Source organism: Corythoichthys intestinalis, chromosome 1 (genome assembly GCF_030265065.1).
Source record: "Corythoichthys intestinalis isolate RoL2023-P3 chromosome 1, ASM3026506v1, whole genome shotgun sequence".
Lineage (NCBI taxonomy): Eukaryota > Metazoa > Chordata > Actinopteri > Syngnathiformes > Syngnathidae > Corythoichthys > Corythoichthys intestinalis.
The window spans coordinates 23,054,222-23,067,521 of record NC_080395.1 but is presented as its reverse complement, the minus strand read 5'-3'; the positions used below and the strand labels follow the sequence as shown (position 1 = coordinate 23,067,521).

Genomic DNA, 13,300 nt, shown 5'->3' with positions numbered 1-13,300 from the left:
AAAATATCTTACAGTTAGCCAGTAGACGTTGTAGCATCTCCACTTCAGAGAGAGAGTGAAGACTGGTGAGGTTGGCATTAAGAGAGACACATGCTTGAGAAGACTCCTCCCAGCTTCTTGCATCGGACATAATGTGGTAGCAGAAACCGTTATGAGGCAGCCAGCCTTCATCGCACTCTGTGTAGATGTACTGCCAGTTCTCTGGACAAGAAAATATGACAGCCAAAATCAGAACATGACGCGGTTGCCATTAATAACGATAGATGTGATCATTCTCAGTTGAAATGGATTGGATGTCTATTGTCGTCAGAAGCACTGAAACATATTTAACCATTGCGAAAGGGTTTTAACATGAAAAATCCACTGCAGACTTTTTGTTTTGGTCTCGTGGTCAGTCACTCCTTAAAATAAAAAGAAGGTCAGAGGTTTTCTCTCCAGGTGCAGAACAGCTGTTAAGCCCAGCAGTAACCACAGCTAAAAAAATACATCTTGGACATTTGGTTCCTCTTCTTCATTCCTCATGCAGTTTATGTGAGAAGTGACTACTGCAGACAAGTCTTTGAATGTTTTTGCGTACTCTTCGATAGATTCCAACTTGGTGGTGTTCCTTTCAGTCTTGTTTTTGCCAGCCCTTTTAATTTTTGTCTTAGTCTTTTGGACGAAAATACTGTTTAGACTTATTCATATTTTAATAATTTCAAAATGTGTTTGTCTAGTTTTAGTCAACAGTTACTCAAAATGTTTTCGTCTGTAAAATTGAAATGTTTCAGTCCAAAAATAAATACAGGTTTCCAACGATTTCAAATGAACATAGGCAGATGAGTATCATTACTTCGGAATAATATTACTCAAGTAAAAGTAGTCATCAAAAAAATGTACTCAAGTACAAGTAAAAAAGTATTTAGTGAAAAGAATATTCAAGTAATGAGTAACATTGTGAGTAACTGCTTATATTTTATTTGGATTTTTTTGTTTTGGTATTGTTTACCTGAGCACAAAGTTATCTGTATGGACTATTGTTATAAGGATACTGTACAATAACCCATTACATAACCACATTAAGCCAAAGGGGGGGGGGGGGGGGTGTATATATTTGTTGAATTCCGACGAGAGGGAAAAAAATTATGTAAATGAAGCATCATTCATTCAAAGAGCACGACTGCCCTCCGGAGGACAAAATACTTCCGAGTTTGAATAGTGAAGCATTCCTTCATAATTACTAATTTGAAATTAAAAGGATAATTTCTCTGGTTTTCCGTGGTCAATCGGTGCAAAATAAAAACTGTGAGAGAGGTTAAAATCCGCGCTTTCGAGTCATGTTGAGGGCAGAGCTCTATATCAAATACTTCATTTTTTATGGTGCGTTAAAGACACCACATGATCGAACTGACTGGCGTGAAGATAGAACAGCAAGCTTGCGTCTGATTGGCATAATGGAGTCATGTGAATATTGTTGCAACATCTCATTGGTGAAACCAGTAGAGCTAACCCAGTAATAGAGCAGGCACGACTCTACTCTTAGCATAGTTGGCAACAAAAATAATTAATATGTAGAATAAAGAGGGAAAATGTAACAACTCTTGTATAGCTCAAAGTAGCGGAGTAAGAGTAGCATTTTTTCTTCACAAATCGACTCAATAAAAGTAAAAAATACAGTTTAGTAAAATTACTCTTAGAAGTACTTTTTTCTCAAAAAGTTACTCAAGTAAATGTAACGGAGTACATGTAACGCATTACTACCCACCTCTGCATATTGTAGCCAACTTTGTGATGATAATACACACTCAGCAAGAAAATAAGTACATTATTTTCAATTAAACCCACCTAGAAGCCACAAACTGTAGGTAAAAACAAAGTTGTCCGAGCGTTTAAGAAGATGCTCGCAACGCTAAAGTTGATGCTAATGCTAACGCGAATGATATGCTTCAAGATGAGTTATATTTAGTTTGTGACGATCACTCAGCACAGACCTTTAAAGGCTAAAGCAACATCACATATTCTGTTTTGCTAAGATAAGAAAACAAATCTTAGAATGTGTTTCCAAACAAGCAAGATGGAGCGCAGCTAGCTTGAAACACATCCTAAACTCCAGTGAGGAGAGTGAGGGAGAGGCACAGCACATGTCGCATGAGTGACACGACTCAAACACTGCTACGATGCAAGCTGGCGTACTCCAATTACAATATGAAGATATCACACATCATGAACTTATGACAGAAATTATGTCGCATTTTCGTCTTGTTGTCGTTTTGTCAGACGAAAACTTGCATTCGTCTTGTATTGTTCTAGTCTCCTAAGCCATGTTTTTAGCTCGTCATCATCACGTTATTGTCAAGAAAAAAATTGTTCGTTGACGAAGTATGTTTGTTGTTCATTGTTGACGAAAACAAAACTGGCTCGTTACCAAGCGGCTCGGCTCTCTGAGTGTTATTAGGTGTCTTTTTGCAGATGTAAGGCAGAGCAGATTCGCAGGAAAAACTCTGCCACAATCCGATAGGACCGGGCGTATACGCTCCACACTGTCTGTTGTCCTCGAGAGGGCCGGGCGGCAGCACTGATGGAAAAACACGAGAGGAGATGTTATTCTTCAGTAAAATGATTTTTCTTAATATTATTCCATCATTGTAGTCTTGAAAAAATCTCCAACCATTCCAAATTTAATCTATTCACATCATTCTAGACATCTGGACAACAATTTTCTACATTCTCAAAACGTTTTCTTTCCCACAATTTCATATTCCCTGAAAATTATTTCCAGGAAATGAATGGAGACATGTTGCAAATGGAAATCATACTTCTATATTTCACATTTCATTCAGTGTAGGAATTTGGTAGATGTACTTCCTTAAACATCCTGAATTTGTATTGCTTGAGGTTAAATGGTTGGAGTCAGTGGCAAAATGTGTAAGGAACATTAGCAGAATGGTTCTTCAGCATTTATCAAATTGCTGTAGCCCACATTAAATCCCGCCAGGAAAATGAACTTCATTCAGAATTGTACAGCTATATATTTCATACCTGTGGTGAAGTGGAACAGCGATAGAGGTGCGCCATCAGACCACTGCCAGCCCCGACCGTCTTTCAAGTGGTTGAGCCCGAACCAGACCATTGATCCATCAAACATCATCCGTTCTAACACAACATTAAAACATAGTCAGTTTTTCATTCAAGAATAAAATCTGAATTAGAAACAAGTAGGCCTGCACAATATATCGTTTGAACATCGCCATCAATCAGGCCAATTGCGTCATTTTCCAGATGATCGGAACCAGGTTAAAAGGATCGAGTTTGTACTTTGTAATTTAAAAAATATACAGGTAGTCCCCGGTTTTTGACGTACTCGAAACCGCCATTTTGTCTCAAGTTATTTATTTATTTTCTTAGTTGCATAAACAGTACCTTATTGTACCTCACGTTATCTTATTTTTTAATTAATATGACATGTTCTGTCCACATTAAACAAAGTTATTCAGCTTTACAGACATAAGGCAATTGTGCTTTTTGAAGCTTTTTACTTCCTCCACTTTTGACAATTTGTAAAGCTGTAACACATATATGTACACTTGACACAAAACAATTGGTGTTCAAACATCCATCTAGTCTGCTCAATATGGAAATTTAGTAGATTAAATTACCCTAATTTGGCTTACAAAAGTCATTGAGCTTAAATGCTACAAAAGCTAACGTATTTACAATTCTCCAGAAACTGTAGCTGGAAACTTAGTTGCAAACATATATTAGCGGAACCAACTTACAGCCTTATGTGGGCCAAACCACGTGCGTCATGACCCGGGACCACCTGTTAAATGTTAATTCTTTCCAATCGTTCAGCCCTATCCCAAAAATGGTTATTCAAGGTATGTGGTGAAAATTCTTCTAGCTTTAATATCGCAATATAATATCGCGATATATTGCAAGCCCCCCAAAAATCGCAATGATAGATTTTTCCAATATTGTTAAGGCCTAGAAACAAGTCTAATACTCGCATTAAAAACTCAAAAGGTTACCGTAATTTCCCGAATATAACGCGCTTTCCCCCCCCAAAATCAACTTGTAAAACCATGGTGCGCATTATACATGGGTACAGGGATGGAGACACACATATATACAGTGCCTTGCAAAAGTATTCGGCCCCCTTGAACCTTGCAACCTTTCGCCACATTTCAGGCTTCAAACATAAAGATATAAAATTTTAATTTTTTGTCAAAAATCAACAACAAGTGGGACACAATCGTGAAGTGGAACAAAATTTATTGGATAATTTAAACTTTTTTAACAAATAAAAAACTGAAAAGTGGGGCGTGCAATATTATTGGGCCCCCTTGCGTTAATACTTTGTAGCGCCACCTTTTGCTCCAATTACAGCTGCAAGTCGCTTGGGGAATGTTTGTATCAGTTTTGCACATCGAGAGACTGACATTCTTGCCCATTCTTCCTTGCAAAACAGCTCGAGCTCAGTGAGGTTGGATGGAGAGTGTTTGTGAACAGCAGTCTTCAGCTCTTTCCACAGATTCTCGATTGGATTCAGGTCTAAACTTTGACTTGGCCATTCTAACACCTGGATACGTTTATTTTTGAACCATTCCATTGTAGATTTGGCTTTATGTTTTGGATCATTGTCCTGTTGGAAGATAAATCGCCGTCCCAGTCTCAGGTCTTGTGCAGATACCAACAGGTTTTCTTCCAGAATGTTCCTGTATTTGGCTGCATCCATCTTCCCGTCAATTTTAACCATCTTCCCTGTCCCTGCTGAAGAAAAGCAGGCCCAAACCATGATGCTGCCACCACCATGTTTGACAGTGGGGATGGTGTGTTCAGGGTGATGAGCTGTGTTGCTTTTACGCCAAACATATCGTTTTGCATTGTGGCCAAAAAGTTCAATTTTGGTTTCATCTGACCAGAGCACCTTCTTCCACATGTTTGGTGTGTCTCCCAGGTGGCTTGTGGCAAACTTTAAACGAGACTTTTTATGGATATCTTTGAGAAATGGCTTTCTTCTTGCCACTCTTCTATAAAGGCCAGATTTGTGCAGTGTACGACTGATTGTTGTCCTATGGACAGACGCTCCCACCTCAGCTGTAGATCTCTGCAGTTCATCCAGAGTGATCATGGGCCTCTTGGCTGCATCTCTGATCAGTTTTCTCCTTGTTTGAGAAGAAAGTTTGGAAGGACGGCCGGGTCTTGGTAGATTTGCAGTGGTCTGATGCTCCTTCCATTTCAATATGATGGCTTGCACAGTGCTCCTTGAGATGTTTAAAGCTTGGGAAATCTTTTTGTATCCAAATCCGGCTTTAAACTTCTCCACAACAGTATCTCGGACCTGCCTGGTGTGTTCCTTGGTTTTCATAATGCTCTCTGCACTTTAAACAGAACCCTGAGACTATCACAGAGCAGGTGCATTTATACGGAGACTTGATTACACACATTTGGATTCTATTTATCATCATCGGTCATTTAGGACAACATTGGATCATTCAGAGATCCTCATTGAACTTCTGGAGTGAGTTTGCTGCACTGAAAGTAAAGGGGCCGAATAATATTGCACGCCCCACTTTTCAGTTTTTTATTTGTTAAAAAAGTTTAAATTATCCAATAAATGTTGTTCCACTTCACGAGTGTGTCCCACTTGTTGTTGATTCTTGACAAAAAAATTAAATTTCATATCTTTATGTTTGAAGCCTGAAATGTGGCGAAAGGTTGCAAGATTCAAGGGGGCCGAATACTTTTGCAAGGCACTGTATATATATATATATATATATATATATATATATATATATATATATATATATATATATATATATATATATATATATATATATTTTTTTTTTTTTTTTTTAATCGACAAGGCCATGTTGTGTTGAAGAAAATGTATGCGGCGATCCGTTGCCGACCATTACGGTACATGACTCTGATTGGTTGAATGATTTCATCTGTGTTAAATTCTGCTTTTTTCACTCTTCATAAAGCACAGAATTTAGTTACTTCAACTTATTTGCGTCAACGTTTATTGCAACTCGGCAACTCAGACCATAACAAACATAACACAACACAGACTTCCTGTGTCCGTCAAATATATCTGTCCCTCGGGAAACTCAAACCCAAATAACAATAGTTCCTCTTGTTACGGTCTACAGTGATGCGCTCTTTCCGATTTCCGACTTCAGTCCTCACTTTTATTTTACTGTATCAATCCATGGAAGAAACATTTATTCATCACGATGAAACGAGCAAGTTATACAGCAGCCTTTAAAAGCAAACTCACATCTGTTCTGTTTTCTCCTGGATACTGGTAAATTGGAGAAGTTGTCAGATTATATTATTACCGTACATAGTGTCAGTTTATGGTAATGTTTTGAACTACCAATGTGCTATGCTTGTGCTGTGTTTCAACAGTCAGTAAAATGACATTTCTGTATCTGTACATGAGCTCTGTTTTCTTGTATTCTTCTATTTATTGGTGCTAAAATTAGGGTGCGCGTTATACACGGGTACAATAATTTTTCCTAGATTTTACAAGTAAATTTGGGGTGTGCGTTATACACGGGTGCGCCTTATATTTGGTAAATTACGGTCGTCAATTTATAAATAATCCATGCGCAAAATTGAGAAACATGCACTTTTTGTGTGATGAGTGTAAAATATACTAAAAAGCAGGTATTTTGTATATTTATCAATATCTCTTCTTTGTATTTGTTGAATATTTTTGTTGTCTGGAAGACGAACGACAGTCAAACATATGCTCAAACATTTTTCTTTACACGACTTGGCAGAAATTAAATCAAGCTAATTACTATGACCACGAGACGCCTTGAGGTAAGTCACTCTATTTTTACAGTTGTAGATGATGTACGTAGTATTTCATTCAAAGCAACAAGCAATGAAACCCAAGTACTCATATTATGAGAAAAAGCCTGTCAATTTTCTTTTGTGTTAAACATAACACATTGGCAAAGCAGCTAACGTAGCTAGCATATGTTAGCTAAAAACTCTAGCTGTGCAAGTGATATACAACATACAACAACGTTACTGTAAAATTAAAATTAAAATTGCTTTAAAAAAAAATTCAACTCTCTTAATTAACTGTTAAGGATTCATTCAGCAATATTTTTGGACTATAAATTGCACTAAACCTACCACACGACATGACAAAAATAAAACTGTATTAAGTATACCTTTGAAAGTTAAGTTCAAAAGTTTAAAATATGATGGGTCATACATGTATTTCTTCAAAAATAACCCAAAATCATGAACCGTCCACTTTTCATAAGTCTTAATTCCAATTGTCCGCCAAATATGGAATGACATATATAGCACAACTCCTGTCAGTATCTTCAACAGATGCATACCATTGATGTACTTGTCCTCCGCCTCGCTGGCTATGCTGAGCAGACTCCCACCCTGAGCCTGACACGTCCGCATCGCTTGACTCCAGGTGAGGATGGTGTACATGTTGAACTGATAACAGGCGCGGAGCTGAAAGTGGTACTCCCAGGAATGCTCACAACTGAAATCTAGCACAGAAACCTTATAGTGATAAGTCCTATTTGGTTTTATTTCAAGCTGTTTGAGCATTCATTTGATATTCTCTATATTAAGGGTGTTGTGATAATTGTGACACGTATTGTGATATGGGATATTCGGGTTATCTGTGTTTTCTGGGCTTGATTTATGGACTGGGCTTTTGCGACACTTGGGTATAGGTAACATGTAAGGTTATATGGTGGGATTTATGTGTTAAATAAGAATGTATATGGCAAAAAACACAGACAAGGCTGAAAAAGCAGTTTCTGCTCTTACACCCCTCTTTAAAATAAACTGCTGTATTTATTAAGCCATAAGAACGGTTTTGTTAGATAGAACAATATGTTTTTATGCTGCCATAGCAGTTTCATGGCGCATTAAGTCCCCGAACTAGTTTTAATTTGTCCGTTTTACCCTGGAGACCCCCGTTTACAGACACCGCGCAACCGCCTTTGTTTCAACCCAGCCATAAAAAGAAGGTAAGTAATTATATTTATCATTCAAAATGTTTCATTTTTAGCTTAGACTCATTAATTGATGTCTAATATATAGTAAACAAACCAAAAAAAAAAACGACTTAAAAAAAAAAATTCACTCGCATATTTTAAACTTTTAAATAAATTATCTCACAATGAAAAAAAAAATAGTGTCTGTAAATAAGTCACGGATATCTACCTTATAACTAGCGCTTACTTGTATTTTTTTTTTTTTTTGTTACTGTTGTATTTTCCTCGATATTTTAGATGATAATCGATCTGAACAAAGAAAAATTGGGGGGGGGGGGGGGGGGGGGGGGGGGGGAGTCTAAAAGGGTAAATATATGAAAAAGAAAATCTCGACCATCCCTTGATGTCTGTGATTTCTGCATCGCGACACTTGTTATATTGCAATGTTTCACCCATAAAATCCCTGTAAAATCCAGCTGTGGCCATTCACAGCTGTGTGCTGACACTCAGTGATACATGCTACACAGAGTTTTTAGATAAAAAAGAGGTAAGTACGCGATAATATCTCATACTCTCACCTCCAGTTCAGGTTTTGCTGTTTATTTTATTTTTTTAATGCCCTCTTGTTCAAAATGTTTCTACCCCCAGAACATTGAGATTTTAAGCTTCCCATTGCTGTATCACACATGCATATAGGACAATTTTGAAATTTGGCAAAATTGGGGGTCTCAGAGCGGAACTTCAACTCACCTGAGTGTTTTCTGCCATATGTTTAAATGTGTGGATTGGAAATGATACAGTATATCAGAACTTAAGGACAAGGGGTGGGAGTAAATAAGTTTTACTTCTTCTCACTCCTTTTGCAATACACATTTTTTGTTCTTCTTTTCTTTTATTTGATTATTGTCATTGATTATTGGTCCTTATACATTGAATATTTGAAATAAACATGTTCAATCAAGGTATAGCTCTGTGTCCTCATTGGACAGTTCATGAACTTGTCCATATTTAGGACAAACGTGAACTGAACATGGTGTATTTTTGGCTTCATATTAACAGAAGTACTAGTGACATTATAAATTTTGACTAGTTAGGGCTGCTGGATATCGAGAATGAAAAATGAATGCTCATGTGTTTTTCTATACGTCTGTCAACATTCACCATGCACAGGACAGAACCCCCATTTTTCTGCCTCATCATATCTGGTGGTGGTCGAGCACCATGGAAGATGATCGTCGCGTCCCTCTGTGGTGCACTCCCAGTACCATTTGTTGTTGTACTTAAAGGGAAACTCGCATGGCATGCCGCGTGCGTTTCCCAACAAAGTGTGAATATCTGAAAACACATATCAAATCATTACAATGACATAAAGCTCATTTGGCTGAACAGAATTATTTTTTTTTACCTTCATACGGATTGGAGCAGGGCCCCTCTCCCGGCGTGTTGTACCTTTTCCACTCATGGTAAGAATTTCTCTTCACCACCACTAAGTTCCCAGCAACAGCCACCTTCCACCGGGATGCTCCATACAACATGTTACCTCTGCAGCGCCACCATAGTACTGGAAGGTCCATGTCGCACTGGAATGTCCCGAGGGGCTGCGCGGGGTCAGACATGTTGAGGCCCAGGCACGTGCTGGTGCCCAAGTTGAAGAGGCGATGGTGGGAAACCCACTTCCACAGCATGCGACGGGTGGGACGACGGCAGTCCCGGAGAACCAGGTTGGGTTGTTCTACTGAGATGCAGCGCTCAAGAGGGCTGCTTTCCAAGATGAAAAGACCCTTCCCTACAGAAATTGATCGTAATAAAAGAAAGAATGATAGTTCTACTATAATGTGACCTTGTTGATCAAATTTGGATTGTGTCGAATGGTTTACGGTTGAATGTTAAAACCTCTCCATTAAATGACCCTTAATTCCGCACATTCATCTTTGTTGGGAAACAACTCTTCCTTTTGGTGAAGCTATTAGTAAGGGTGTAACAATAAGTCGTTCTGGAACGATACATCAATTGGCTAAGCCAGTGGTCCCCAACCTTTTTTACACTACGGACCTTTGTAATAAGGGCCTTTTTTTCACGGACCGGCAATGTGTGGCAGAAAATGACAGTAAATATAAAATAACACGTCGAGCCTAAAAAGGAATATTAAGTGCAGGGAAAATGTCAGTCACCATACACTGAATCAATGTTTTTTTTAACAGCGGCTTCTCCTTGGAATTGGTTGTAGGCTCCTCTTCTGGCCCAGCAGGTGGCCTTTTCCACGTAAAAAAGCTGTCCATAGACATTGCCACCCGCAGCACACAGCCAACAGCAGCTAAAGTTACTGTTTGGTGTGCAAACACCCTAGTAATTGCAGCCTACCACTAGATGGCAACATATACAAATCTTTACTCGGATTAGAGTAGACAGGGATATTGATGTGTCAAGAGCTACAGGCCAGATTGCAGTCATTAATAAATTATTTCTCTGCGGCCTGGTAGCATATGCGCCAAGGACCAGAACCGATCCGCGGCCCGGTGGTTGGGGACCACTGGGTTAAGCAACGAATCTTTTGAAGCACTAAACATTGATAAAAATCATCATCTTTTAGATATATTGTTTGTTAAAAATAATGTTTTTTCATTCAATGTCTGAAATATATCAGCAACAAAATAGTAAAAGAAAATAAAAACTCCAAATAGGTTTGAATCTTATACTGTAATAGAAGTGTCTGACAATATCGTGATATGGTGATATATCGTTATATTTTGTGTTCCAATAGGTTAACGATATGCTCCTGCCAAGAATCGATATATCGTTTTAAAAGGGTGTCACTGTTCAACAAAGGAAACAACAAGTTGCTATTGAAATGATCCACTAAAAAGTGTCTACGTTAAGAAAGAATGTTGCATTTAGACATGTGCCGATTACCAATTTCAAGGGTGGTATGAAACTTCAAGGTTCCAAAACCGCAAAAATTTTCTGTCATACCTCCCCGAAGGTATTAGCCATTTTTAATGTCCTAAAACTGCAGGGAGAAATGCCTCGCTTGTAGCAGCAAGGCTCCACAGTCCCCCACCAGTTCTTGCTCAGTGTCAGTGAGTCAGCTGTGCTACACGATGACTGGAGGAGGTGAAACTCCTGAACCTTTTCCCCAAACAAAGAAAACAAAATCGCTGGTATGGGAATACTTCGGCTACAGAAAGATTACAGACGGCCGCGGCTTTGAGGAGGACAGCCAACCGACATGTAAAACATGTTTGCGGCGGGTTGATGCCGAGGAGGCAATACCTCCAATATGATTTCGCATTTATACAAAATTAAATGTTAGTAAACACTTTCATGCATTTTTTATTTTTTTATTTAGAATATATATTTTTAAAATTTATTTTTACTTAACATAATACTTATGTTCAGATTTGCTAATGATTTGAAAAATAAAAATCCTGTTCAATGGAAAAAGTCGTTTTTTTGTCTTTGTTTTTGTTTTTTAATCCAGATAGCGCGAAGTAACAAATTATAGAGCCGCAATTGCAATACCATGATACTGTGAAACCCTGATATTTTGGCTTAAGGTTATCATACCATCAATTGCAATAATATATTTTTGCGGTATTTATTTCCAGAAATGTTGCACAGAAATTGTGTCACAGTCTGTGAGAAACATAGTTTGTCTGCTACAGTGGGTCTATTTTTCCATTTGGAAATACCTTGTTTTTTTCCCAATCCTTGTTCCGTACAATATAAAATACAATTGTAAAATGATTTCCTGACCCATGTATCGATTTGACGTATCGCCATATCGTGAGAGAATTGTTATTGTGAGCCTTGTATCGTAAATCGTAACATATCATGACGTACCCACAGGTTATATTCAATCGACGACCCCTGGATGGAATCAAACCATGGACGACTTTATAATATTGTGAAATATTGTACCGATGTCCGTATAATGGATATCGTACTGGAATAAAATTGGTGAGTTACACCTTTAACTTAAGGTTGTATGACTGCAAAGTAAGGACAATTCTAGGGTGTGGATTTTTGTATGATTTTGTAATTTCCAATTCTGGCCCTTTAAATGTACTGTATTGTATATTGGACTGTATGCAGTATTGTGGATATTTGTGAAACCCATAGAACAATTTAATCTAAATAACTACAATGCTTTTAAAGTAAAAATGTAATGAGGTGAGTTCAATCACGACTTTTGTTGAGAAGTATCTGTCATAGTACTCAAGTAAAGAATGTGAGTGTGTTTTTTTTTGCCACCGCTGGATCAGATGTCAATCACTTCTCCAACGTCCGTGAGCCGTAAAATTTCTCCTCCACTATTACATATTTTTCACACTAATATGCAAAAACTTCTGTTTTGCAGAACAAATGCTACGTACTGTAAAACTCGGCGAGCTCTTCGTGCTCCAGAATCCCGCCGTCGTCGTCCTCCTCCTGGGCGGAACACGAAGTTCCGAGCAGTAACAACAAAGTTACAGAAATAGCTGTCACCACGTTCACGTCCATGCGACGGAAGAACCGTAAGAACATTTCGACAGCGGTTTGCAAGGTCCAATATGTCTAAACATTCCGAGAGTCCAGTTCTGGAGGTCAATAACTCCTTATTCTCTCGTCCACTCACTTGTACCAAAAGTTTAGCTGCTGTTTCAATTGGGGGCGGTGGGGGCTTGCAACGTCACGTCTGGCGGATGGATCCATTGAAAACTTGTTTCAGATTGAAAAATAAAAATAAATTACATTTTTTCACATACACAAAAAATAAATGACCTTTTATAGGAGATGTTAACGTTAAAAAAGTTAAACCTAGTGTTCACATATCTGGACATGACATTATGGGCATAAGCGGATTTTAAGGGGGGGACAGGGGGGCCAGGCCCCCCATGGTGGCCGAAAAATGTCATTGCATGACATTGACTTTCCTATATATATAAAAGTTGTAAAGCAATAAAACTGCAACCAAAATGAATGAAATGAACAAAAAATTTTTTTTTAGAATGGGTCAAAATTATTTTCAGACGGTCATTTGCTTTGCATATGATCCACCCCCCCCCCCCCAAAAAAAATTAGGGGAGGGCAATTTTATTTTTCAAATGATTTTTTCTTTGATTGATTTTTTTTTTTTTTTTTTTTGATTGAAGCAACTTTTGGGGGAATTGAATGATTTAGACACAAATGTCCCACCCATAATATGGCTCAAACACAAAAAGGATTACTTAAATCACAGAAAACCTTTTCAATGAAAAATGAAGTGTTCAAATGCAAATTTCTGAGTCTCAAATATTTCTTCACATTCAAACCTTTTTTTTTTTTTATAAGATTAAATTTTTTAAATTTTTGAT

General features: G+C 37.9%; 1 protein-coding gene across 2 annotated transcripts in view; it reads right to left on the bottom strand.

The window, feature by feature from the left end:
- pla2r1 (phospholipase A2 receptor 1) overlaps positions 1–12,611 on the bottom strand; it is a 69,867-nt gene extending 57,256 nt beyond the window's left edge. Inside the window, exons 1-7 of one of the 2 annotated variants that reach the window (XM_057847757.1) lie at positions 12,341–12,611; positions 9,373–9,753; positions 9,129–9,302; positions 7,347–7,511; positions 3,019–3,132; positions 2,405–2,554; positions 13–201 (exon numbers count right to left, since the gene is read on the bottom strand). In XM_057847757.1, coding sequence (XP_057703740.1) covers positions 13–201; positions 2,405–2,554; positions 3,019–3,132; positions 7,347–7,511; positions 9,129–9,302; positions 9,373–9,753; positions 12,341–12,491 — 1,324 coding nt within the window. In that variant the 5' untranslated portion in view covers positions 12,492–12,611. Of the gene's footprint in view, positions 1–12; positions 202–2,404; positions 2,555–3,018; positions 3,133–7,346; positions 7,512–9,128; positions 9,303–9,372; positions 9,754–12,340 lie in introns of those variants that run through there. The other variant, XM_057847766.1, reaches the window with a different exon arrangement.
- Positions 12,612–13,300: the final 689 nt, after the last annotated feature.